A 27,086-nucleotide genomic window follows, 5' to 3' on the forward strand; every position below is an offset into this window, starting at 1 on the left:
AAATGGGACAATCTAGGTACTCACATCTGGCAGCATCTCCATGCTAACGTACTTGAGGTATTCTTTCCTTCCTAAGGCAGGGTGGTCTGGTACTATGGATTCCCCGCTTCAGCCTCCCAAGTGCTGCAATTCCTGATGCGCATCACTACAGGCCGTTCCTAGTCCTTCTTATAAAAGCTACTATACTAAGTAGTTATTAGTGAAATATTAAAAACAGATCGAACTGTCTTTATTATTTTTAACCTCATTTACTTGGGGAGAACCCACAATGTGGGCTATGTTGTGGAAAGTATTTGCATGGGAAAAAGTAATTCATCATTAAAGTAGGACAGTATGAATGCTGAATTCATACCCAAAGCAGCTGTTGAAAGAGACTGTGCTGAACTTTAAGAATCTCCCCACTGTGGTGTGTGTGCTTACCTAGAAGGAGGCTGTTAACTGTCCACTAGATAGCGCGTAAGGAAATCAGAGTGAGCACTCAGGGTCCAGCTCTAGAACTGGAACTTTTATCTCTGCCAGTTTCTTATCCTGGTGTCTAATCTTCGGGAGAGGCAACAAAGGATGTGTTTCATAGACCGAAAGTGCGAAAAGAGGCCAAAGAATTCCAATGTCTCGATACGAGGAGCATTCCGGTTAGATTTATTCCCCAACTGTCAAGACATTTCTTTCCTTCACAATGGCAGTGTGCAGTGATGGGGGTCATACCTAGGCTGGACAGCACCTCAGGAGAGTCTGCTTCCAAAGCGCTGTCTGGAGCAACTCCATCTTCTGAAAGCAGGGCTGAAAGATGCAAGAGAACCGATAATAAGTCATACTCAGATGAGAAATGACTCCTGAGGAATTTTCTGCTATCATTTAATCCAGGAAGGATCAACTTAAACCACACAACTGTGAAATGACTACATGCACCCCACCCTCCATCCCCATTCCTATGGAGTAAAACCTGGAATTGCAGTATTTTCTGAGTTAATATATGCACACTGTTCGCACACTCGTTACGATAATGAAGTGGTATAATTTTGCCATTTTTCATTGCAGACTTTCCAGAAGCACTTAAGCAATAATAATTAGGCTATTTTAGAAGTGTGTATGTGTGGAGACAGAAAGAGGGAGAGAGAGAGAGAGAGAGAGAGAGAGAGAGAGAGAGAGACAGAGACAGAGACAGAGACAGAGACAGAGACAGCATGCAAAGTGCACATCTTAAATTTCAGTTCCGTTCTCAGGGACAGACAGAAGCAGACAGATCTCTGAGTCTGAGGCCCGCCTGGTCTGATTGAGGAGGGAGGGAGGGAGGGAGGGAGGGAGGGAGGGAGGGAGGGAGAGGGAGAGGGAGAGGGAGAGAGAGAGAGAGAGAGAGAGAGAGAGAGAGAGAGAGAGAGAAAGAGAGAGCGCATGTAAAGTGCACATCTTAAGTTCCAGTTCAGTTCTCAGGGACAGAAGCAGATAGATCTCTGAGTCTGAGGCCAGCCTGGTCTGATTAGGGAGTTCTAGGCTAGCCATGGATCTATAGTGAAAGCCTGTTCAGAAAGGGGAAAACCAAAAAGTTATGTCTCACTGCTTTACTGACTGTATTAGAACACAAAGCCAAAGCCAATGTACTGTACACAAGAGAATACCATTATCAGACGCAGGGCTGCTGTCATCGTTCTGCAGAGGCGTTTTCGAAGGTGGGGCAGGTGCTTTTCGCTTTGTTCTTTTCAGAGACAAAGTTCCTGAGGAGCTACTGAGCTGCAGTGACCCTGTCCTCATCATGATCCCATCCGTGGAATTCTGTAGGAAACAAAATGGCCAAAGAATCCTATATTTAGCAATCAAGCGCAAACTTCAGGCACGGCCCTGACCTCCACGGCAAACATGTCAAATACAAAAATGAACCACAAAGGCCTTCATCCGAAAGTATTTGTGCAGCATCTGCCGTGTTACAGACGGTAGACAAGGAGAGGGACACATAAAGAAACAAAACAAATGGCCCTTCTTTTAAAAAAAAAAGATAGCCCAGGATGGGGCTGACATAGAAACTACACTGTTCAAGACTTCAAAGGGACATAATTAAAAGCTAATTTTGGAAGAAAATTCTGGAAAAATTATTAGATGCAAAGGACACTGGGAAGGGGCTGGGGAGGTGGGCCAAAGGGTAGTGCTGCTGCAGAAGCGTGAGGCATTGAGTTTGGATCTCTAGCATCAACTTAAAACCCACACATGGTGTCCCACATCTGTAAACCCAGTGTGTGTGGGGGCGAGGAGAGGAAACCAGTGGATCAAGTCCCCCTGGGCAGCCAGTCAAACCAACTGATGAGCTCAGGATTCAGTGGGAGGCCCTGTATCCAAAAGATTAAGGTGGAGCAGAATAAAAGATACCTACCACTAACTTCTCCCACACACATGAATAGGGGAATGTGCGCGTACGCGGACACACAAAGGAAAAGGGAAGGGAAGAGAAGTGCATATTAAGGGCTGACTTAGGGTCCCAAGATCGGTTAACAGGTAAAGGCTCTTACTGCCAAGCTCAATGACTTGAGTTAGAGACTCCCGGGACCTACACGGCGGAAGGAGAGACCGACTTTTGCAAGCCTTCTGACCTCCACAAGTACAACGTAGCACGCATGCATTTGTGGGACAGGCATACATGCACACGTATACACACACAAATATAAAACAAAATTAAAGAGCTGACTCAATCTATGTTTCTCGGTATGAAGACATACATGAAAAACATGTAAGAAAAATCGACATGGTTTGAACTGGAAAGGAGACCGGAAAGGCTGCCATAAGGAGAGGTGAAGGTGACTCGGCTAAAAAGAGGACAGGATGGGGGAGAAGAATCAACTAAAACACATTATTCAAGAACATCATAATTGTAGCTAATACATGCATGCTATTTAAAAATAGCATGGGCTGAAAACCACAACAAATAAAATATTTGATTGGTTTAAAAATGTAAACACACATACATAGCGATATACATGCAAGCATGCATACACACATGAATACACATCCCCTTCACACATGGCCTCCTTTCTACTTCCATATGACATGTAGATTTTTACATTTTTCATGTATATCTTAGTACCAAAAAATCATAGATGTGAGCCAGCTCTTTCAATTTGTTTTTACACTTACTTGGTGCATGCGGGTACTGTATGTACATGTGTACGTGCATACCTGTCTAACAAATACATGTGTGCTACACTGTACACGTGAAGGCTGAAAGGCAGCTTGAAACATATGACTCTGTCTACTTTTCTCTCTCTCTCTCAGCTAGCTAGATCTACCGACAGACAGACAGACAGACAAACAGGCATATAGAGAGAGAGAGAAAGAGAGAGGCAATCCCTTTGAGGTCGCCTGCCCCACAGCAGGTGACTGTCAGCGGACCCTAAGACAAGCATCACCCAGCAGGATGGCTGATGCCCCCTGGGCAAGTGCTTCACCATCTCTACTTCACAGACATGTATATATAGTTCAATCTCCTAGTTTGTACCGGAGTACCTAAAACTCAAATTTTCCAAACTTTAGATCCATTAACACTTTTGCTAAAAAAAAAAAACAAAAAAACAAAAAAACATCAAACTTGACCATAAGTGATAGTCACGTAACAAACTCCTTGACTAGACCTGTGCGGCGCTAAGCACAGAAGAACACCGCTATCCAAACTTCGCTTTACCCCTGGGACGCCACACTCCCTACTCTCCACAGACCCACACCACAGCTACTCCATTTTGCTGTTCTTTGCCGTTCATCTCCTGAAGAACACCTGTGGGTTCTCCATATGTGTAATCCATTTCAGTGTCTACGTTCATTCTCCTGGCAACCCCATGGTTCTCTGGATTTGAAGTGTTCCTGACGTAATCATGAATCCCAAGCTCAGGTCTCCACCCTAGACCTTAGCTACCTAAGGATAGCTGCTGCTAGCATGTCTCCACCTGGGCTCTTGACAACCACCACTCTTCCTTCATCCCCAAAGCTGCTTCCCTCACAGTCTTCACAAGCAAGAGAGCTGTGCTTCCGTCTTCCAACCGCCTCACCCGCTCTCCCCACCCACACTGCCTCTGGTCTGTTGGGCCATCTATCGCTCTCTGACTCGCTGAGAACCATCTAAATGGACTTCATTCTATACCACTTCTCATCAACAAAAGGACTTTCTTGATAAGATGCACATCGCAGTGAGCTCCTTTACTCAAAATCCACTGATGGCTTTTTTGTTGGCCCAGGAAAAAAATTCTAAGTGATAACACGGCTCTAAGATCTCTCTAATAATCTCCTTCTCCAAGATGGCTGACTCAGCTCAGCCACACTGCCTTCTTGCTGTCCCTACCTCAGGGTGGCTCCCTTTGCTGTTCTCTGGGTCTAGAGCTCTCTCTCCTGATAACACAGGATCATAGCCCTCATTCTCTGCTGGTTATTTCTCATGTGGCGCCTCCTCAGTGAAGCTTCGACTCCCAAAAGCTCACACCTGCTTCCCAGCTTGATGCCGGTAGACTAGCATTTAATAGTGTTCTCGCACACTACAGAGCTGGATTCATTGTTCAATGTCAATTTCCACTCCAAAAGACTAAAAGGGCAGAAACTTTCTTTCTTCCAATTATGCCCACTGCTGTATTTCAACAAACACCAATGTCTAGCTCATAGAAGTTTTATAATTATTGTAAGTAAGAAGCTGAGGTGAACTTGAACTAGGAATACATGCATTATCTTAGGTCAACTGAATTTTACAAAATAATTAAGTACATTAAAAGGTAATGAACAAATTCACAGAAAAATTTCAATCCTTGTACCTTGCTATTAATCAAGAAAAATTTAACAAGTTTACTATTTGAGAATTTTAAAAGATTCTTCCTGATTAACCTCCCAAGACAAGGCAAGAAAAGAGAAAAGGCTTGATTTAGCCCCTACATCAGGTTCTAAAGACATCTCATAGGGACGGAGCAATGACATCTACTGCAGCAGACACTCGGCTACACAAATCTCTCTGCCCAGTCCTTTTACAAAGGGGATAGGACAGTGTATCCGCCGTGCTCTCTGAGGTAGCCAATAACTAAACAACCATACCACTTGGAAAAATACCAACCACCAAACCCAAGCCAGCCCTTACCAAACACTATTCCCCTCCTCTCTCCACGAGTCTTGAGACCTCTCCACAGCCATGCAAGAAACGAGCTACGATGTGCACCCAAGTCCACATTTGGATTCAGAGCCACTAACGTCAATTCTGACTAAGTATTGCAATCAGACCCCTTGGGAGGCCATGCAAGTGCATCCTTAATGGACTTATGAAATAAGTCAAGGACCTCCCGTGACAAAGAAGTGAGAAGGAAACACGGGACCTGGTAGTGTTTAAATACCACTTTCAGTGGAATATAAAGTTTAAAAAGCTTCTACCGATGCCTCTGTATTCGGAAACCTTCATTTAGTGTCTTATAAAAAGAATAAATTCTCCTGAGGTCAGTCAAGGGGAGGTTGGCAGGCAGTGTTGTCCATCCTGGCCAGGAGGCAGTGCCTGCTCAAGTCACCAGGGTGTTCAAGGCACGACAAAGCTTGTTGTTCTTTGAAGATGTAAACAACTGTCATGACAAACAAACAAACAAACCTTACCCACCCCAGAAAATAATCATGAAAAAGCTGCTAGGGGCCCAGAAAGATGGTCCATCCATTAAGCACATGTGCTGATCTTGCAGAAGACTGAAGGTTGGTTCCCAGTACCGACACCTGGTAGCTCACTGCCATCTGTTACCTCAGCCACAGCGAATCAGAGGCCCACGCCAGGCCTCCGTAACTGAGCAACACTACTGGGAACATACCTGTGTAGAGCGAGTACCTCCACATGTGTATTTTAAAGGGCTCTGGCTGTGGTGTTTAAAACTACTTCAAGAACTAAACTGTGGCACATGATATTTGGAAGAAAAAAAAATGAAGTACTGCAGAGAAAACAAATGAATACGTGCAAATGATAAAAATTCACACGCAATCTGATTCTGATATACACGTCATATTATGTAAGAAAAGGTACCCAATATAGAGATCATCAAGGAAGGCTCAAATTCTACAAAACGTGACATTTCACTTCTTAAAATATTTACCCCAGAGCTGAAATAATCAGATGTAATTTCTTGATGAATTTACTTCTTTTGGCAAAGCCCTAGTGACATGCCATTCCCACCGCCGTCCGGGTTCATCAGTAAGAACACAGTAGATGATCAGTAAGTAACTCTAAGAGGGAGCAAGAGACACTGTGGCTTGCCTTCTGGTCCCAGGCTCCTGGAGCTATGACTGATTGCTTCCGTGATTGTATAATAACAGTCTCTCACCTCTAGGCTGCACCCCTTATCAATGTGTCTTGAGGGGGTCTCTTTCATCACTTGATAAAAGCAGTCATGACAGGACCGATCTCAGGCAAGAGTAGGTGGTTACAGCCAGAGCTCTTAAATGTGAGGCAGAGGAATATAACAAAGTAGATGACAGAAATAAAAAAGGAAGGAACTTTTTTATACATGCTCGAAAATTTATACAAACCTATCTGTAACTCAAAGAGACTATGCAAAGATTCATTTATCAGGCTGGGGGTCGCAAAAGCAAGCAAGTATTTCTACACCTGGTATTTGCATTTCTAGGGATAAGGAATTTAAAACACATCAAAATGAGATAGACTGCGGTTTTAGAAGTGGTTTAAATTTTTTCAGTACTTTTTATGAAGCCAGTTGACAGGGAAAACACAGACATCCTAGGAAATGTTTTATAGCCTTATTCTGTGAAAGTCACACTGTTAGCCGGCAGAGAAGATAGAAAGAAACACAAATTCCTAAAGATGTAACTTGGATCAAGGGTGCTAAGGAAGAGGACACTAGGGAAGAATGCGATTGTTGCTAAATCATGAAGGCTAGACTTAAAGGCCCATCATAACTATAGTGTATGTGCAAAGGCTAGACCTAAAGGCCTATCATAGAAACAGTCTATGTGCAAAGGCTAGCCTTAAAGGTCTATCATAGACACAGGCTACATGGTAAGTGTGATGAAAACTTACTAACTTTAGTGACAAAATATGCAAATGTGAGAATTGGTGCAAATGGCCCAAAGGCAGGAATTTTGAACAAATAAGAATTGTGACTTTAGATGATCAGCAATAAGAAGATGACAGGAATGCATGTTTCAGTGACAGATGAATGAGATTAGTGTTAGCCTTTGAGAAAGTAGATTATATATTTTATTGTCTTATAAGACAGGGAGACAAGAGGTGATCGGTGACCAGAAAGAGTTTTCTCAGCAAAGAACTACAGTCGGTAAAGATAGAGTCAAAGAAAGACAAAGCCATAGAGTCAAATCTGGAGATCTTTTATGTTGACTAAGAACTACTTTTTAAAACACATGGTGAAAACCCAAGAACCCCAAAGAAGAGAAGTCTTTAATCTACTGAACATATCCTTTGGTCAAGGATTTCATGGAAAGGGGCATGCAAATCAGAAGACTTCAGTATTTCTTGACTAGCTTGTCCAGCCAAGAAAACTGTTATATATTTATGTTGAACACGTGGATACACAAGACTGGAGAAGCTCCAAAGCCAAGAATATTAAAACATTACAAAGCGGGCTTGCAGAACTACTGCAACAGCTTAAGAAACACACAGTATGAGCTTCATTGGTGACCAGTTTACTCAGTTTATTAACCTGTCTAACTGAAGAGAGGCTTTACAGAGTGTTCTCTCAGTCTGTAAGATGATACACTCTAATATTTCCTAACAAAGGGGATTTGGAGTCAGTATCGGGAGCTCAACCAGGAAACACGCCATTTATTGGCTTAGAAACTTCAGCCCTCTCAAGTACGGAAAGTAACCACATTAACCATGAAAACTATGTCAAAAAGAAACAGGTTTACTCAAAAGGCATCATGCATGTATAATAAGAGTACATGCTACATAGACATTAGCTGGCATTACTACATGTGTCTATTTTTAGGCTGTGAATGTTACTTTGTAAATAAGAAAACAACAGCTACTAAGATGAGGAAGAGAGCTGTGGATATAAAATGGGGGCATGTAAAATCATCTAGATTTGGTGAGAGCGAAGTAGAATCTGTTTCAGAATCAACTCTGAAACCCAAGAGTGTTCATGTTCTGCACCCATTGTAAGCTTATTGCCTATACCAGGCTTACTGCCTGAAAATCTTAACTCTTAAGTCACCTTCATACCATCAAAGACTTTAGTAAAAGTTAAGATTTAACACTAGTTTGTAAAATCTTAGCAATGAGTAGATAAATGTGTACTATAGGATATACATTTGAACAATTTCATGGGTATGTTTAATCCGAATTAACTGTTTACAACTCTTTAGTTTTGGCATTAAAATTCATTTCCTTCAGTCAAATTATGATTGAATTTTTAAACGAAGGGCTAAGTTATTGTTAAGTCGAAAGGGTTTTCAAAGTGAGAAAACGGGTTTCTAAACTCCGTAGGAGAGCCTGCCTTGGATAATCATTAGCTACGCAATTATTTGTCCTGGTTACAGCCACCCATAAGGCTGGGCGCTATTGGAGAGTCCTGCACCTGAAACAGCAAAACACAAACTTTATGACCTGTGAAAAGGGAAATGTTACAAGGAAAATGAGAAGATGCAGGTGAAAGAAAGCGGTGAGGCCAGATAAAAAAATCATGGCAGACAGTCCACCTGGATCCACATCTGGATGAGACTTTACTCACTCAAATGGAATGAGAGCTAACAGAAGGCAGAATTAAGCAGAGTTCCCCAGATTTGCTGAGGACCAGCGTTTGAGACTCTCTTAGCTTACACATTAATCATGGGTACATCATAACATGGGGCAGTGAAGTATATCCTGCATGAATCAGAAAGAATGCTGGAAAAATGTCTTTAAAGGTCAGAAACAGAGCAGCCCAACTTCAATGATGCTAAATGTTCTACTATGAAATCTTGGATTATATTTGCTTCCAAGAATATTTTCATGTTTGGGTTTAAAGGGGATTTAAACAACAATTTGAAATGATCTTTAGTCTTAAAATGCATTTCCTTTTTATAGGACAGATTCATATTATGCTTGGCTAACCTACTGAACAGCATTAAAAATGTATTAAGTATCTTATGATTGACAGTAGGCTTATCCAAATATACCATGGCGTTAACTCTTGGTTAACAACTTAAGACAAATTGAGTTTAAATATCATTAATCTGAAGATCATTATTATGCCATAATAAATGGAACTTAGAAATTTGAGGTACTGGGCTGGAGAGATGGCTCAGAGGTTAAGAGCATTGCCTGCTCTTCTAAAGGTCCTGAGTTTAATTCCCAGCAACCACATGGTGGCTCACAACCATCTGTAATGGAGTCTGGTGGCCTCTTCTGGCCTGCAGGCATATACACAGACAGAATATTGTATACATAATAAATAAATAAATATTTAAAAAAAAGAAAAGAAATTTGAGGTACTGAATTTGCAAAGTGGGTAAGCTCTGTAAACAGTCTTTCTCCTATGACAATGAAATCAGTATAATCTGATGTCACATATAAACAATGTCTAAATGAAAGTGAAATAAAGAAAAGTCGCCGTAAAGTCTAACAAACGCTGCCCATCCCTTTGAGGTTTTGCTATTTATTTTCTCACGTGTAATTTTTACACCTTCATAAACACAATTGGCCTTACATCGAATGGAACGATAAATGTCACTTGTTGTCACTGAAGCAGTCTAAAAATAAACCGTTATTTCTGGTGAACTACGGAAAACCTTCTTTCAAAGACCCAACCTCTGCTCTCCACTCCATTCTTCTCTGAGCAAAGGCAGCGCCTAGAACTTTGTGCACTCTATTTCCATATTCTCTATTGAATGCCATATCCAGAGTTCTTGCTAAAAGCTCGGGAGGTCTTACCTCATCAGGATCAACTCAGATTATGCTATCGAAGTGAAAGAGTGGAGAAACATCAGAAGGGACACATCCTGGACCAGCCAGTTGTGCTGAGCAGGGGGCAGCAAAAGGCGGTAGGTACGGGGCCTGCAGTTCTTCAACCCACACCAAGCAAGCAGTCACATACTCTGCCAACACTCCCACCAATCTCCTGAAATGAGTCTATGATAGAAGCCAATAAGATAAGAGCTACCTCAACTAGCAGGTGTTCCAAGTGGCAATACCACCAATAGTCTGTGGCTTCTGTGTCTGATTAAAGTTAATGGTCCCCCATGGAATTCCAAGAGGCTGATTTGGTCATGAGATTTGTAGCAAACATATCTAGTATAAAATTCATTATTGGTTAATAATGACATTCGATTCCTCTAGTCAGTAAGTTCAGTAAGTGAACATACCTTTCTCACACTTAAAACCCTCCATTTCTTTGTAGTAATGTGAGGTGCTTCTAGTGTGGACTCCTGTGTTACAGGAACCGCAGAGAGTGAGATGTTAGGCATTAAGCCTTCTACATTACTACTGTTCCTTGGGTCTCAGGATTCCCACAGGAGTAGGCACCGGGTCCTGGTTATGGATGACCACAGAGCACTTTCATCAGGTAAAAGCCCGAATTACAACGTGTCGCAACACAAGAACTCAAAGATTCTGGGAAACTTAGTTACAAAATCTTATCCCTTAGAGGAGAAACCTCAGCAAAGGAGAAGTTCAGTGGAGATGAAAAAGTGGATGGAAATAAAACGGCAAGGAAAAAGAATCAGACGGGACAACGAAGAAAGACCAAGATGATACAGGACACATGGATTGGACACGTAGGGGTTTAGAAGCCTCCCATTGGACACGTCGGGGTTTAGAAGCCTCCCATTGGACACGTCAGGGTTTAGAAGCCTCCCATTGGACACGTCGGGGTTTAGAAGCCTCCCATTGGATACGTCGGGGTTTAGAAGCCTCCCATTGGACACGTTGGGGTTTAGAAGCCTCCCATTTACATCTTCACTGGCCCTTTTCTGTGCCAAGAAAACTACTACAAATTTCAGGGCCTATGCTATCATTCCTCCTCTCAAAGCAAATCAGTGTTTACAGTCCTGTCTCTCATCATTCATGAAATATTATTTATGTAATCAAGGCTGATTAGTGATAATCCTCAGCTTCAACATTTTTAAGCCAAAAGACGAGAGTTGAGCTCAGCTGCTCAAAGATGAAGAAGAAGAAAGTACAGCCTCAGATTGACAGTAAAGGAGAAGAAATAGAGTTATCAGAGGTTCCTGTAATTACAACGAACTGGGCAGACATGTTTTAGGGACATGTAAGAAGACAACAAACCAATTACAGATTAACTGAGCTCAGAACCTATGCCAGAGGGAAGCAGCAACCAAAGTTATAAACTGGGGGGCATTTCCATTCAGACAGGAAACCAAAGCTGTCAAGTGAGCTTTATCCAATGTGCCCTCCTTACAGACTTATGGCTACGTTTTGTCTGTGGTTTCTCTTGACGCATGCTGCTTACTAGAGGAAGCGAAGTCTATTTACTCATGCACCATAACAGGAGAGTAGCTAAGACAACCTCGAATTTCTGACTTCGGTGCTCTGCTGAGACCTTAGCGAAAAGTTTAAGGCAAGTTTAGTTGTTCTCTCACTGACAGACAAGAGAACAGTGTGCTCTGTCTACAGCTCGCTGAGAGACAGGAAGAAAAAGGTGTACTCCGTCTAATAATGGTCAGTCTTTTGCTCTTTGAATATTATTTTTCTTTAAAGTTGAAGACTTTATACTTAGCAGATCCCTTTGCTTATCGGTTTGAAGCAGGACTTAAAGTACCGACAGGGGCTTTTGTATAGATTATTTGAGTTCTGTTCTAAGAACTTTGCTGGAATATTAAAAATAAAACCCATAAGCAGGTGTGGTAGATTTACTTTCAGTGGCTAATTAGTTAATAAATCTTAGGAAACTTATAACGAAATAATGTGCATTATACCTGCCAAAGATGAAGTATTATAGTGTGACAGTACATTTTTCAGATGAATTAACCCACTCACAGTTCTGGAAGTGTAGCCAGATGTACTCTGTATATCAAGCCACAAATGCCATGGTAACCACTGTTCCTAGGCAACAGAAATGTGTGGGGTCCACTTTCTGTACAATAAATCCAAGAGGAGAGTGGAGGGGAAAATAAAAGTGTACATGATAACCTGAACCAAAAAAAAAAGCAGGAAGAGGAATATTTCTTAATGAGTACAAATCTATAAACATAATCTATTACAACCGGGGAATGCCTTAATTACTCTGCACAGACTAGAAGTAAAATTCACCGAGTAAAATAAAAACAGTTGTTTACTTACAACAGGATAGCATCTGCTTTTGAACCACACTATGTAGGAAAGAGCTAAAACTGGGTAAAAGAGGAATGTGAAGCACTCCTAAAATATGTCAGCTATTTAAAACTAATACTCTGGGTATTAAATTTCACTTGCATAATATTAGATGGCAAGAAGTCTCCGTTTCTCAATATTTCAATGTTTTCTGTAGCAGCATGTAAACGGAGACCGAGTGAGAGGGCCGGGAGAGACTGAGCCTTTTCTGTGCCTTCAGCCACAACCCTGTCCCAAAGGAGGTCAAATACCGTGCTGGTGGCAGGGGAAAGCTATTGAGGGCTGTATGCCTAGGGCTCTAAGCAGTGGAGTTACACCAAAGCGAAAACTTCTTCAAAGGTTTTGTGAATTCTGAGGTCAAGACTTCCAATCATTTCTTTTTAACCCTTCTACTTCCACTTGAAACATAAATAAGCCTTAGAAGCCTAAGAGACAAGGCCATCCGTTTTCAACAGACACCAAACAGGGTACAGGAATCAGATTCCTACACTTAGCTTTAGTTTCCAAAGTTCTGCATGAGTTTCAATTTAAGTCAATACCATTGTGTTTGATAACCCCACTATAGATGGCTATGTACATTACACATAGAATGAGAGTGTTACGGTACATACATACACCAACGAAGGCTGAATATCATATACCGTATATCACAAATGAAATTTCAAATCACTAGGGAAAAAGGCTGCTTAACAGAACATTCAGATGGTTCCAGGAAAAACTGCTAGGAAATTTCCAACTGAAAATTCATTTTGAAATGAACATTTTCATAGAATGTAATACATTCATTCACCTTTACAGAGAAAATTACACGGGGCTGAAAATCATGCCTAAGTGCACAGAAAACTTTATGAAAGTAAAATAAACAACATTATAGCCCTGACTTAAATGGAGCTTCTGTCAAACTTAAGTCTTGAGATGGAACGTGCGATGCAGACAGCCCACAAAGATCAGGAAAGAGTGTTTGTTAACTTGGATCTTTAATGAGTACTTTTGGGAAGAGCACAAACAACTGTCAAAATCATATTGAAGACCAACAGCCAGTCAGGTGAATAATTTCAGCATATATATAATATTGTATATTTCCCGAATCATACATTATATAAATTAGAATTCCAGAATAACACACATTTATAAAGTATATAATTCCAGAATCACATATATATAAAATATTATATAATTCCAGAATCTCACACACACACACACACACACACACACACACACACACACATATATGTAATATAATTCCAGAATCACTATCCAAATGCCACAGTTTGCCAATGCTGAGAAACGTCCTGTAAGAATGAGACAAATTATTAATTACGAAAAGCCAAAAGTAGAAGAAACGTGGTTAATACTTTTTTTTTTCCAAAAACAGAAACATTTAGAGTAAGCACTGACTAACAACGGTAACCACTAGACCAGTGACTGCTTAAAAGGGAACCAAAATGAACCAAAGGTTAAAATGAAAACATCCATTATAAACATTTTTTCATGTATTACTAATATTTATCTTTCTAGTTAACTTTCCTGTCGCTTTAACAAACAAAATAAGAATTTATAACATGATATAATCATTTCAACATTTTCTTTTTTTTTTTCTTAAGATGCTTTGGGGGTAAAAATGGAAAAATTAGAATGCTGTACTTCTGTTAAACAGCGCACCCTTGTGGTTTGTACTGCATCACAAGCAATAGCAGCTTTTTTTCATATTTTTTCTTTCAGTTATGTTTTCATATTTCATTGTTATTACTTTCAGTGACTAAAAACATAACATTTGTTAAAATGTCAACTAAACTGTTCAAGTATATGCATAACACTTCATTGTATTTTATATTTTATTTAAAATTTAAAACAAAATAAGCAACATTCATTCACAGACAGACATGTTCTGCTGAACTTCATGAGTATTTGAATATAAACAAGATCAACTCAAGAGTTATTATGATTTATATAAGTATCCTATCTATAGGCCCCCACACAAATTAGACCACACAGGACAAGTTCGGAGAAGGTAATGATTATTCTTAGGACATTCTTCATTAGGAATCAACTCGGTGGAGAAGTGGGGCAACAGAAGACACAGGCAGCATCATTCCATTCTGAAAGGATGAGAAGTGAGACTTTACATGAGCAACAATGACTCATTAAACTGCTTAGAGTTTAGAGAGTCCTGAAATTGATAAGGAATAGAAGTTTAAAAGGAAAATTATGATCGGTCAATAGATGAACATGAGACCCAAAAAAATGATCGTCAATACAGTTTCTGACTTGGGAAGTGGTAGAGAAGAAACACAAATGTGCCAGTCAGCCACAGAGAGCAATGTGAAGAAAAGGTAAGCAGGTTCGCTTCTGACTCTCTACTCTGAATTTCGCTGGCAATGACTTGAACAGAGGGAATGGGAGAATAAATGAAAGCCTGGTCTCTAATAGACGTGAAAACTATGAGACAGACACACACCAATATGATTCTGAACTTCTGAATACAGGGCAAAAACGGGATTGCATGTCAAATGTGCTGATTTCCATACAATGATGAGTCAGTAAGTATTCATGTATTCAGATCTAACAGCAAGAAGATGAAGATCAGAATTACAAAGCAGGCATAGTAGATTTCTAGGGATGCTATAAAAACTCGCATGGCTTAAAACAGGTTCTGAAGGCCAGAAGTCTAAAATCAGAGCATGCAGAGAGACCTGCTCCCTGCCCTTGCCTACTGTAGTCTCTGTTGGCTTCCGGTGTTCCTGTATAGCAGAACTCCCAGCCTGGCCTGGGTCTGCACATGGCCTTCTCTTCTGTCTCCATGCTGTGAGAATCATCTTAAAAGGATCTTCGCCTTTGCATTCTGGCCCAACTTAAAGCAAGGTGGCGGTAGCTCCAAACTGAAATCCGTATGCATGCCCTCTATTTCTACATCATGTTTACAAGCATTAGGGCTTAATAAAGAGAGGTAGAGGGTCATATGTAGACAAGCAAAACGGAAGCAGGCTTCCAGAGAGGTGGGATTCTTCTTCCCAGAAGGCACCTTGAGGAGAAATGACAGGAAAGCACATGGGTTGATTCTGAAACAAGTAACAATGGGGCATGGGGAGGAGCCACAGGCCTGTAAAATACTCACACCAGTGGCCATTTAGTGAAATCTAAACCTTAGAAACTGTACCATGGTTAAATAAGAACCTCAATACAACTCTTAGAGGGGCATTATTCAAACCACTGTGGTTGAAAGCCACTTACGAATTCAACAACAACAACAAAATAAATAGCCTTTCTTAAAGAGTAGAGTAAGTAGACTTAAGATCATAGACTAGGGTATGACTAGGAGAGAAAATGGGTAATGGATAAAGACAGGAATAGTTTTTTTTCTTTTTTTAAAAAAAGAAGACTATCAAGATGAAGAAAGAGCTAAAAATGAAGGGTGATTAGTCACATAAAATCCGGCCATGAGTCTAAGTAGTAAGTGTCGAGATGCGCAGGAAGGCATGAGTTCTTGCGTGTACATGAGTAGACACACACAGAAAGACATAGTCCCGGCTTAATTATTAAGGATTTTGGTAATGAATAAACAAAAAATGGTTCCTCAGCTCCTCTAGGGAAAAACAAATAATTCTGGTTCCTGTTGAACAATACATCAAAGAACTACCCAGATGTTCCAGATCAAAAGACAAACTAATCGGAAAATTGCAAAAAGATGTGTAATTTGCCAAAGGCAATATACAAAAAAATTTACTTAACACAGGGCACCCGGTGGTCACAGAGCAGAGGGTGAGAATCAAAGGAACCAGCTCTCTTTCCATGAGGTCACTGGTGGCATGGTTCAGACATGCATGAGGCAGACACTAGTTAGACGATCCAAACTCCTTGGAAATGGAAGCACACAGAAAGCTCCTGGGATGGCCTAAATGAAGACGGCTGGAAACGACGTAACTTCTGTACCAAAGGAAGGCTAGCTTGAAAGTTCCACGAGCATATAAGAGTTCAGTTTTAAGGCAATTAAAGTGGGAAATAATCTTTGCAAGGTTCTTGTTCCTGTAAAGAAGTATAAAGGAGCTACAGCACAAAGAGAGCCTCTAGGACCAGCCTTGTCCTTTCTTCCTTGCCCAGCTGCAGTTTGGTTCTTGCTCAAGCCCAAGCACGCACTACCCTTGACTGAATCTGAGGAATCTGAACGGAGTCTTTCACCCAACTACTGTGCTCCCAAACACATTTGTGACGAAACACAGAGCGCTCCTTTTCTGTGAACCACTGTCCAAATACAGAATAAATACCTTGCAAGTTTTGTCAGCAAGTGACTCTCTCGGGGTTGGGAGCAATTACCCCACTGTTTTTGTAAGATGATATTTTTATGCCACAGTATTAACTTAGATGAGAAAATACTAAGTTTTAAAAGAGTTCATATCTCCGAGTTGCTAACCATCCAACAGGGGGAATAAAATCCCTCAACTTCAATACTGGAGCACTTCTCAGTGTCTAAGTAACTCAAAATACATTTTGCTGTTCACGTCATTTAAATGGCTCTAACTGACTATAAATAATAGCATAGATGGTGTTATGGCTCATCATATTTACCTAAATCTCATTTATGCTCCACTGAATAAAGCAAGGGAAGTGTGGATATTTTTAGATAAATCAATCTCATAAAAACATATATTCAGGGAAACTTTGGCATTAAATATTTTTAGTTTAAACTGAGGTAGTCTGGCGAGGTGGCTTAGCTGGTAAAGGGACAGGGCTTTCCACCAAGCCTGATGACCCAGGTTCAATCTTTGGAACTGACATGCTAGAAGGACAGAATACACTCACATAGTTCTCTAATCTCCACATGCCACACACAACACACACCCATACTAAAATAAATAATTTTTTGTAAATAGAGATAAAGGCTTATATGTACATCATCCCCTCTGGATAGACAATGTAAGTAAAATGGCAGCATATTCTATTAAAAGGCTTGTTTTTTAAAAAAAAAATAGCACTGATAGATCAAGTAGACACTAGGATTTCCCCTAGAGAATCTCTGAAGATACCAAAGGCTAGAAACCCAAAAATGGAACATACAGAGCCATGTGGTTGTTTAGAAGGTTCATACTGAAGATATACATCTCATTCCTAAAACATGCAACCAGGGTAGAGGAGAACGGAGTATAGCAAGATGAAATTTACAGATCACGCAACAGGTTGAGGAAGGAAGCTCCTTAAAAGTGACCTATATTCAAACTACGGCCCAAGCATCCATGACCTTTCTCTATCAACCATGTCGGTAATTATTCCACTACTGTTTCTCTCCCAGTAGTCTGTGTGGAGAAGGACAAGTTAGATAGAGAAAAACAGACACCTCCGTGCTGCAACCTGAAAAAGAAAACAAACAAATAAACCCAGCACACCTTGTCAGCGTCGTCCACGCTTGTGGATCTCACCACGCACGAAGCTCGCCTCTCCTGGCCTTGCACAGCGCCCTGCGACGTGGGCATAGGGGGCAGTGGGGCGCGCCTCTTCTTGGGCGTGTCCGAGGGTAGTGTGTTGGAAATGTAGGGTTTGGAAATGGTGTTGGACCTTGTAAAAGACGGACGGTGCTTGCTCACTAGCGGGGTCGCAGGTGCGCTGGCAGTCTAAAGGAGAATCAGAAGGCAACGGCTGTTTATAATCAAAATAAAAACCACCTTAAAAATACTTGGTAAGGACCTTAACATGCTGCGTGAGAATGCTTACCTGTTCCCGCTTTTTCTTACTGCGCTGGAAAAAGCTGAAAATCCCTCGGTTTTCTTTCTCCTTCACAATGTCTGGGGTCTGCAGTACTTGGCAGGACTCTGAAAAAGATGAAAAACCATTTCCTCTTTGTTCCATGGGTGTAACGTTCATTTCCAATGTTTCTTTTCTAGTCTCCCCTTTGAAGGCGTTTCTGGTGATACACGTTACCAGTAACAGCCACTCGCTAGGCAGCATATACCTCATCCAATTCTCAAAGCGACAAAAGAATACAGTCACCGCAGTAGACCAGAGGGAAGGGAAGCTGAAGGAATTGAAGACCCACAGCCAGGGCCACGAGGCACAGCTAGACAGTAAACTCAGCTCTGCCTGCTGTATGAAGACCAGCATTCCAGAAGCAAAGTAAGAAGGCTACCGCACAGTGACGCATGATGCTTGTCCCACCCAGCTTGACCTTCTGCTGATTTCAGCTACGATTCTGTCAGCGCTAAACAGCCATGAAGTGTTATTTCACTCTCAAAAACATGAGCCGTTACAATTACAGATGCCACTCTACAGGCAAGCATCTTCAAGGGAGCCAAACAAGCCACACATGGAAAACGCTCCAAAAAAATTAAACCTGTATTGAATACATACAGATTTCTTTTTTTTCTCCTTGCCATCCATCCTGATTGAAAACCCACTATAATGACCATTTACAAGGTACTGGGTGTCACAAGTAATCCCGAAATGACTTAGCGCATAGGAGGGGGTAGGTGGGTTATAGGGTATTTGCAAACACTAGGCAATTCTTAATCAAGGACTTGAGTTTCCCCAGATTTTGGTACCGCAAGGGTTCAAAAGCAATCTCTCCCTGGCACTGAGAGAAGAACGGGCCAAATAATGTCTCATAAATGCTATTTTCTTAACCTAGTAGTTCCGGTAGGGCCAGAATTACCAGGACCTAAAGGTTAACAGTGCTAAAATTGAACATTAGTTAAAATGGTTAGCATCAAATTTCAAGGCTGTATCTAGAATCTTTCTTTAAAATCCTGCCTCCCCCCACCAAAAAAAAAAGCCTGTTTCCTAATGTCAACAGAAAGAATCAATAACCAAGGGCCAAGCTAGCAGAAAGGCCACTGTGTCCCAGTATACTTCCAATACAGTATCCCACTGAAAGGAATCACAGCTGCTTTGAATTAGCTGATTTGCTGTTTGTATAAAGCAAGGAGATACAAACAACTCGTCACGTCAGGATGAAAGTTACCACATTCTAGTGGGAATCATCCAAAGGACTTAGGAGCCATCCTATAATGTAGGACGATTTAGTATCTATATATTGAAACGTTTCACATGGGCATGAGAAACTGAATTCGGATTCCCTGATGCCACATAAGGCTGAAGGAAAGAACACACATCTATAATCCGAGCACTCCTACTGTGTGATGGGAATCAGACAGGAGAATCCCGGGAAGCCATGGGCCCTCAAGCTTGGCATGCACAACAGTAAGGACCCTGCTTCGAATGAGGTGGAACACATACAACGAACAATCTGCTCCACGCATGTCATAGCGCACACTCCTGCGCTGCTATCCCACTGGCCCTCCACATCCACACACACAAGATTAAAAAAAGAAATGCTGGTAGCTAAAAGGAAGATTACATAAGACTAGCACCCTTTCTCGGTTCCTTAAAACACACACAGCGAAGGCTGATGATTAGCGATGTTATTACTGTGTCTCTAAGTCGAAGTACAAACCACTATTTAACAAGGGTGTTTTGTTTTCCTGGAGAAGGGATCTCTCTGTGCAGCTCAGGGTGGCCTTGCAGCCCTCGGCTTACACAATTCTCCTCTACCTCCTGCGGTGCTGGAACTACAGGCAAGCATCATTTGGTGCTTCTGAAGGATCCTTGCCACAAATGAGCTCACCCAAGCCTGTCAAGTCTCTGCTTTATAGTCAGTTGACAGGAACAAACAAAGTAGGTGAAGCTATACCCACAGGGTGCATGGAGCCAATCCTGGAAGACAGAGACTATGAGAGGAGCCATGGAGCCAAAGGACTTGCTGACTTTAGCAAAAGAATTATAAATTCAAAGGTGGGGGGGGGGCTGTGGAAAATATCTCTTCCACAAAGACATGAGAAGTTTATGCAAATCATAGTGCAAGTTTAATGATATTTAAAACAAAGCACTTCTCATAAAAATTTGAGAGAAAGCTTAAATGGGACTTAGAAGTAAATGTACAATCTTAAATGATTTTATTTAAATAAGTATTTAAGCAATAAACAAATGGTGACAATGTCCCAATTACTGAAGAGAGGCACAGAGAGGGAGCTGGCTACATTTTTTGGTTTTTTCTTTTTTGTTTCTGTTTTTGGAGTGTGTGTCAATTTGACCCAAGCTATGGTTATCTGGAAAAGCGGGGAAGATTTCAATTTAGAAAAGGCCTCTCTCACCAGATTGCCTGTAGGCAAGCCTGTGGAGCATTTTCTTGATTAATAAGTGATGTGGGAAGTTCCAACCTCCTGTGGGTGGTGTGTCATCCCGGGGCTGGTGATATTGGGTTGTAGAAGAAAGTCATGGCCTCGGCTTCAATTCCTGTCGCCAGGTTTCTGCCTCTGCCTCCCTTAATGACAGACTGTGAGCAGGACCTTTTCCTTCTCAAGTTGCTTTTGGTCACAATGTTTTTACATCCCAGCAGCGAGAAGGAAAAGTATGAAAGGCAGCTAATATCGCAATACGAATTAGTGCAATCGGTCACAGCAACACACTGCATTTCAGAAATTGAAATATCAATAACTCCAACACGAACTAAGTAGGACAGGCTGTGCAAGGGCCTTCCTCAGGCTAACAGGGAACCATGAGGGCATGGGTAGCGCTGCAAGGCTAAAGGTTCTTCATATGCTTTACTTCTGAGACCACCTCTGTGAAGGAGAAAACAAGAGCTTCATTCTGAGCTGGTTTTCCCCACTGGTCTAGGTTAGTCAGCGGTGTGACAAATAAAAATAAAAACAAAACAAAGCCCAGCATTCCATTTACATTTAAGGAATCAAGTGCCCAGATCTGAATCACTTGGGAACTCACAGATCCATTCAGCAGGAATGGTCAGAATATGTCAAATCATGCTTCCTCTGGGACACCTGGCACCCCCCCCCCCCCCGCCACACACACACAGCATGTCAGCCCTCCTCAATTAAAGCTGTGTACACGTGAAGCCTTGCCTTTCTTAAGGAAATTGGCTCAAGCACTGCAACCTCCTGACTCTAGAGAGAGACCAGAAGTCCCTCCACACACAGTCTGAAGGCTTCTGCTGACACCCCACCAAGTCGAGGGGTAAGAACATCTACCAGGTTTGGATTGACCTGACCGGCTGGACTCTGAGATTGACCTGACCGGCTGGACTCTGACACTGTAAAATGAGCTCTCCTGCCTCCACAAGACCAGTCCTGGTGGTTTCTGTTGATAGCAGTTAAGCCTCTGAAAAACCCCATACCCTGAAGGCCAGGCTAGATGGGACATTAGCAATCAATGTATGAAACACTTTGAAGTTGAGCCTAAGAAGATCATGGGACATGGTCAGGAGCAAGCCAAGTATAAGCACCATTTCTAGAAGGAAGCAAAGACAATTTGTCCCTATTTCCCGACTATCCCAGAAGTAGAATCCAGACATATAAAGGTACCCTCCCTCGAAACTTGCCACCCTGGGTTAACAGCCAAGGGAGCGTCAGAATTAAAGGGCCTAGTTTCTGAGTCTCTGCCAGGGTATATTTTAAGATAGGAATTTTTACCTCCTTTGATTAGACTAGCCTGTAATAGCCACCAAGAATAAATCAACACACACTTGCTCCTGTAGGCTTACTGAGCAAAGCCTGGCAACATGTACTATGCAGTTTAACAAGGTTTGTTTTTAGGCAGGGTAGTAACAATTAGACAGATCAGAGATCTGAGCCGATTCTTTTTTAATGGAGGAAAAAAAAGATTTCTAAATTCTATTATCAAATAATTTTAATCAAATCGTTCCTATGGAAGTAATATATATATATGTATGTATTCGTTATAAATCCTATAACATAAAGAAATACAAAAACTTGCTCACAGACCTACCTCTCAAAGCAAATCACTATTAAGTATTTTATGTATTTCCTTTCGGAAGTTTAACATCAAACACTTTTTATACTACAGTGTTAAATGCCTTTATAAGCCTTTAAAGCTAATTTTAACATAAAATTTTCATGATATTATAAAATTCTCACAAAAGATTAAACGGTGGCAGAAGAAAAAAAATTCTGTGATTCAAGAGCAACGCCCACCTCTTCCCAACAGCACTCTGTGAGAAGCGGCTCAGACCCTTCCACGGAATCACCCAAGGATTCATCCACGCTCATGTCCAAGCAAGCTCCTACCCAAATCATTTTCCCCCACACGAGAGGAACAAATTCCTTTTCCCACACTTTTTGCACAATATATTTCCCATATTGTTTTCAATGTATGGGATTTTTTAAAAATGTATGTAGCTAAGGCTGGCCTCGAACTTGGAACCCTTGAACACCCCCTAAGCAATGAATTGCAGATCTATATACTAGTACAGCCAGTTCTAGAATGACACCATTGATCAGAACTCTGTTGAAGTGAAATTATTATAATTAGAACCAGAAATCAATAGAGGGAACCTATAAATTCATTTTTTAGGAAATTAAACCCCTAAGATTTTCTCAGTTAAAATCTCTTACGGGATATATGTGTTAGTAATGTTAAGGAAATAAGATTAGAATCCCAGTTTTAATCGGTCCAATTCTGTGTTATCATTTACAACTTCTACTGATTCATGTATCTTACCTTGGAGAGATGACTTACGGAAGGCAGTGACAGAGGGGGCTACAGCAAGAGGGAGTAAAAAAGGGGAAATGACTGTGATGATGATGACCATTAACTATTAAACATCACTGACTCAAAACAGCAGTCCGAGGATTACACTGGACCACACCCTCAGAGTAATGTCTGAAATTCTCTGTGCAGCGTGCATTAACTCTGTCTTCCACTACACCCCCATTTCCCTGAATGAAAGAAATTCACACTGAATATCTAAAGCTGCCTTGGTCTACCAGGCATGGGGGGCTGGGGGTGGATATCAACCTCATTTGAGATCTCCACATTTTGATGCATCCCCTCTTTGTACGAACGAAAACTCTGCTATCTAGAAAATTTGGGGAAGTCTTTATGATCCATTTTCTATGCAAGTTTACCCTGGGTGCTGACCTAAGAAAACAATTCAATCAAAGTCTCACACAAAAATGTATTAAGTCTTCATAAACAAACTACCCCCTTCATTAGAACAGCCATGGGCTGGCACAGGAGTATCAACTTTATTTACATCCAAAAGGCACAAGAAAGTAAGTTAAATCCCACCCAAAGCAGGACATGGTGGCATGAGACTGTCATCCTAAACTACTAAATAAGTTGGAACAGGAGGGTTTCTTGAGCTCAGAAGTTTAAGCCCAAGTTAAGCATCCTGGTGAAACCTGACCACAAGAAATAAATAAAAAAAAAGCTACCAAAATATAAAATATGATCCAAGCGGATCAGTTTTTCTTCCCATTTTAGTAACTGCTATGAAGTTAAATTGCACAGTTGGTTTGATTTACTTATTTCTATTCAACTTTTTTCTTCTTGTCCTCTTTCCATCTATATGATTGATCCATTGAATCACTGGCATTATGAAGCTGGGAGCACCTATCTATACACACTACCCAAAACACACAACACACGCATACAAATCGTTTAAGTGGGGAAGGGGGAAAAGTCGACTTACCTCTGCTGATATCCATGGCGTATAACTCTCTTAGTCCCAAGTCATTAAGAGATTTTGTCAAGTCCAGGGGCTCCTGAGCCTGGTAGTCCTTCAGCAACACTGTATGCAAGGGATCAAACTCACATTTGCTACATATAATGGGAGCAAGATCTTGCAGCGGTGCATGGGGACTAACTCTCACTATGGCCTTCTGGGTTTTCTTAAAGTTGATCACGACCCGGACAGTTTTCTGAAAGGTAAATTAAAGCCACAGTTACAACAGGATTTATTTACTAAAACGACATTGCTACAAATGCATCTAGAGTGATTATCTAGAATAGCTGACCACAACTATCGGTTCTGTAACATGGGGATTAAACAGATACACCACGGTCGTTTCCTGCAGCACTACCCTGAGTGACGCATTACTCGAGGCTTTGCATCTCTTCAGCAAACAGTTTCTTTCCACCCTTTTCTTCTCCTGCTGGGAAATTTTCCTTCTCATTAATGCTATGTCCTAACTTTAAAACAAATTCTAAGAAAAGAAAATTTTCAGTTTCTTGTTTTTAACTTTTTTTAAATGATCCCGGGGATTGAATTTAAGGTTTTATTCAGGCTAGACAGGTGTTCAACTACCTGGCCCTCTTTCCAATTTTCATATTAATACAGAGTGTCACTAAGTCATCCTGGCTGGACCTGAACTCAATCGATAGCCAAGGTATGTCTTGAATTTGTGATCTTGCTGTTGCAGCCTAAGTATCTGGAATTACAGCCATGCACCAGGCCTAGCTCAATTTGTTTCTTTAATAGTTAAATTAAATTCAAAATTCGTTTTTATTTTTATTTATTTATTCATTTATTTATTTAATGAGACAGGGTTTCTCTGTATTACTTTGAAGCCTGTCCTGGAACTAGCTCTTGTAGACCAGGCTGGCCTTGAATTTACAGAGATTTGCCTGCCTCTGCCTCTGCCTCTGCCTCTGCCTCCCAAGTGCTAGGATTAAAGGCATGTACCCCTACCACCCAGCAAATTCAAAATTCTTTTAAGTTTGTTTCTATTTAACTGTTTTATTTTTATTAGTTTTCTGAGACAGGGTTTCTTTGTACAGCCCTGGCTATCCCAGAACTCACTATAGACCCAAGCTGGCCTCAAACTCAGAGATCTGCCTGGCTCTGCCTCCCAAGTGCTGGGATTAAAGGCATGCATCATCGCCACCCAGCTAAAATACTTGAAAGTAAAATATTAAGCACATTATATCCAACAAGGACAAAGACTCATATGTGGTGTTACTAATATTTTACATTGTGTTTTAAAGTATTTATTTTCACATTATCAAATGTGCACAAGAACAATACCTATGTTTATATTGTTTTCTATTTAAAGAATATTTGCCTTGTAATAGGGTGTCAATAGCTCATGAAAAAAATACAAAGTATTTAAAAACGTACTATTTTTCTAATAGGACCAATCAGATTAACCACACTAAGAGCCTAGCATCATTCCAGGCACATGGTCAGTTGTAATTAAGAGAATACTACAGATTGTCATTGATGTTTCTTGTTTATATTACTATTGCCTCAATTAGCTCTAATGTAAGAGTAAAGAATATCAAAATCATCCTTACTTAGATATACTACCAATTCCAAAATTATTGGCACTCATCCAAGTGTCTCCCTATTTTGATGTAACTGGATTAAACCCATTAAATATGGACCTCTGTCATAAGTAGCTACACTAAACAAAATCCAGTTTTCAGATCCTCAATAATATTCATTCATAAAACTAAAATCCTGTACATAACCGAGGGGCCCCTGAGACTGGTAATCTATTTGCTACATAATAAAATTGCTCCAACATGGATCAATAGTATTGCATACAGCAGGGACATTTAGACCTAGACAGAAGACAGACATTAATATTTAATGTTCAATCAAATATTAAAGCCAAAGTTTTATAATGAAATCTTTGTCAACATTTCAGTAAATGCTTATAAGCAATGAAAACATTATAAGAATGTATGTATTCAAGTCAGTACACAAAATTTAAAGTATTTTATGAAGTAAAAAATGTTGATGTTCACAACTCAGAAGTATTTTTCAAAGTCATAAATGCAGTAAGTTTTTGAGAATAATTTTAAGAGAAAGTAAAGTAACCTCTATAAACATGAGATCACTGGTGGAATATTTGTCTAGCAAATATGAAGTCCTGGGTTTGGTACTGGTCAAACACACAAATAAATAATGGTTAAGAATATCAACAGAATAAATTAGCATTATCGTGGTTCAAACTTTCTGAATAAAATTCACAAGTTAAAAACAACTAAGGACCTGAACAGATGGCTCAGTGGCTAATAGTGAGTACTGTACAATCATGATCCATGGAACAAGCCAGGCATGGTTTCACCCGTGCCTACAGCCCCAGTTTTGTGGGGTCAGAGACAAGAGAACCACAGGTGTTTGCTGCCAGAGTAGCTAGAAAACAATAGCTCCAGGTTCAGGGAAAGACCCTGCCTCAAAGGAACAAGGCAGAAAGGGATAAGGTTAGGATACTCATTCTCCTTTCCTGGCCTCTGTACGTCCACCTGAAAATCTACTACACACACACACACACACACACACACACACACACACACACAGAAACAGAAACATTTATACTACACACACAAAAACAATTACTAAAAAAGAAAAATGAGCTACTTTAGAAGTTAATAAATCGTGATTTATGTTGTATTAATGACTTACAAAATTTATAGAAGTCAAATATATTAAATATCTATCGGTTTTTAAAATATCACGTAAATATAAAATACTTCAAAGCATAACTTAAACATGAATTACTGTCAGATCCGTATGCAGCCAATCCTGTCATTTTTAGAGCATTTGATATCTGAATTCTTCCCCCAGTTCTAGTTGACCCAAGAATGGATAACCAGCAGATAACAAAGTGGTTTGGGGAAACATGATAACCATATTCTAAAAAGCCAGATCAGAAATCTAATTTTTATTTCATTTATGATGAACCATAAATATTGATTTTTAAAAAATCAACTGACTATCTCAGCCATATGAACTGATAGAATCTATGATAGAATTCTTACCTCTGGGATTATCGGTGTAGGCTTCTTCTTGTCTAGAGATTTTGGCTTTAAAATGACCTTCTCTACCTCCAGCATTCCTATTGGTGTGTTTGGCTTAAATTTGATGAGATTCTCTTCGGCAGACAGTAAGTCAATTGTGTGGCTTGACGGATTTAAGTGATACTGTGCGCAGAGGAACACGAGCAAGTCCATCATTGGCTTACTGTAAGACAGGAGGAAGGATGATCCTTAGAGTCCAACAGATTGTGAAACTTAC

General features: G+C 40.6%; 1 protein-coding gene across 5 annotated transcripts in view; it reads right to left on the bottom strand.

The window, feature by feature from the left end:
- Cobll1 (cordon-bleu WH2 repeat protein like 1) overlaps positions 1 to 27,086 on the bottom strand; it is a 144,719-nt gene that overhangs the window by 17,965 nt on the left and 99,668 nt on the right. For 3 of the 5 annotated variants that reach the window (XM_085681033.2, XM_085681031.2, XM_085681037.2), the window contains 7 exons: positions 26,831 to 27,032; positions 23,754 to 23,982; positions 22,781 to 22,819; positions 17,969 to 18,066; positions 17,644 to 17,868; positions 1,617 to 1,770; positions 706 to 780 (listed from right to left, as the gene is read on the bottom strand). In XM_085681033.2, coding sequence (XP_085537159.2) covers positions 706 to 780; positions 1,617 to 1,770; positions 17,644 to 17,868; positions 17,969 to 18,066; positions 22,781 to 22,819; positions 23,754 to 23,982; positions 26,831 to 27,032 — 1,022 coding nt within the window. The remainder of the gene's footprint in view (positions 1 to 705; positions 781 to 1,616; positions 1,771 to 17,643; positions 17,869 to 17,968; positions 18,067 to 22,780; positions 22,820 to 23,753; positions 23,983 to 26,830; positions 27,033 to 27,086) is intronic. The other 2 variants (XM_085681034.2, XM_085681032.2) reach the window with 1 other exon arrangement.

The sequence above is a fragment of the Myodes glareolus genome, chromosome 21, assembly GCF_982192425.1.
Source record: "Myodes glareolus chromosome 21, mMyoGla1.1, whole genome shotgun sequence".
Lineage (NCBI taxonomy): Eukaryota > Metazoa > Chordata > Mammalia > Rodentia > Cricetidae > Myodes > Myodes glareolus.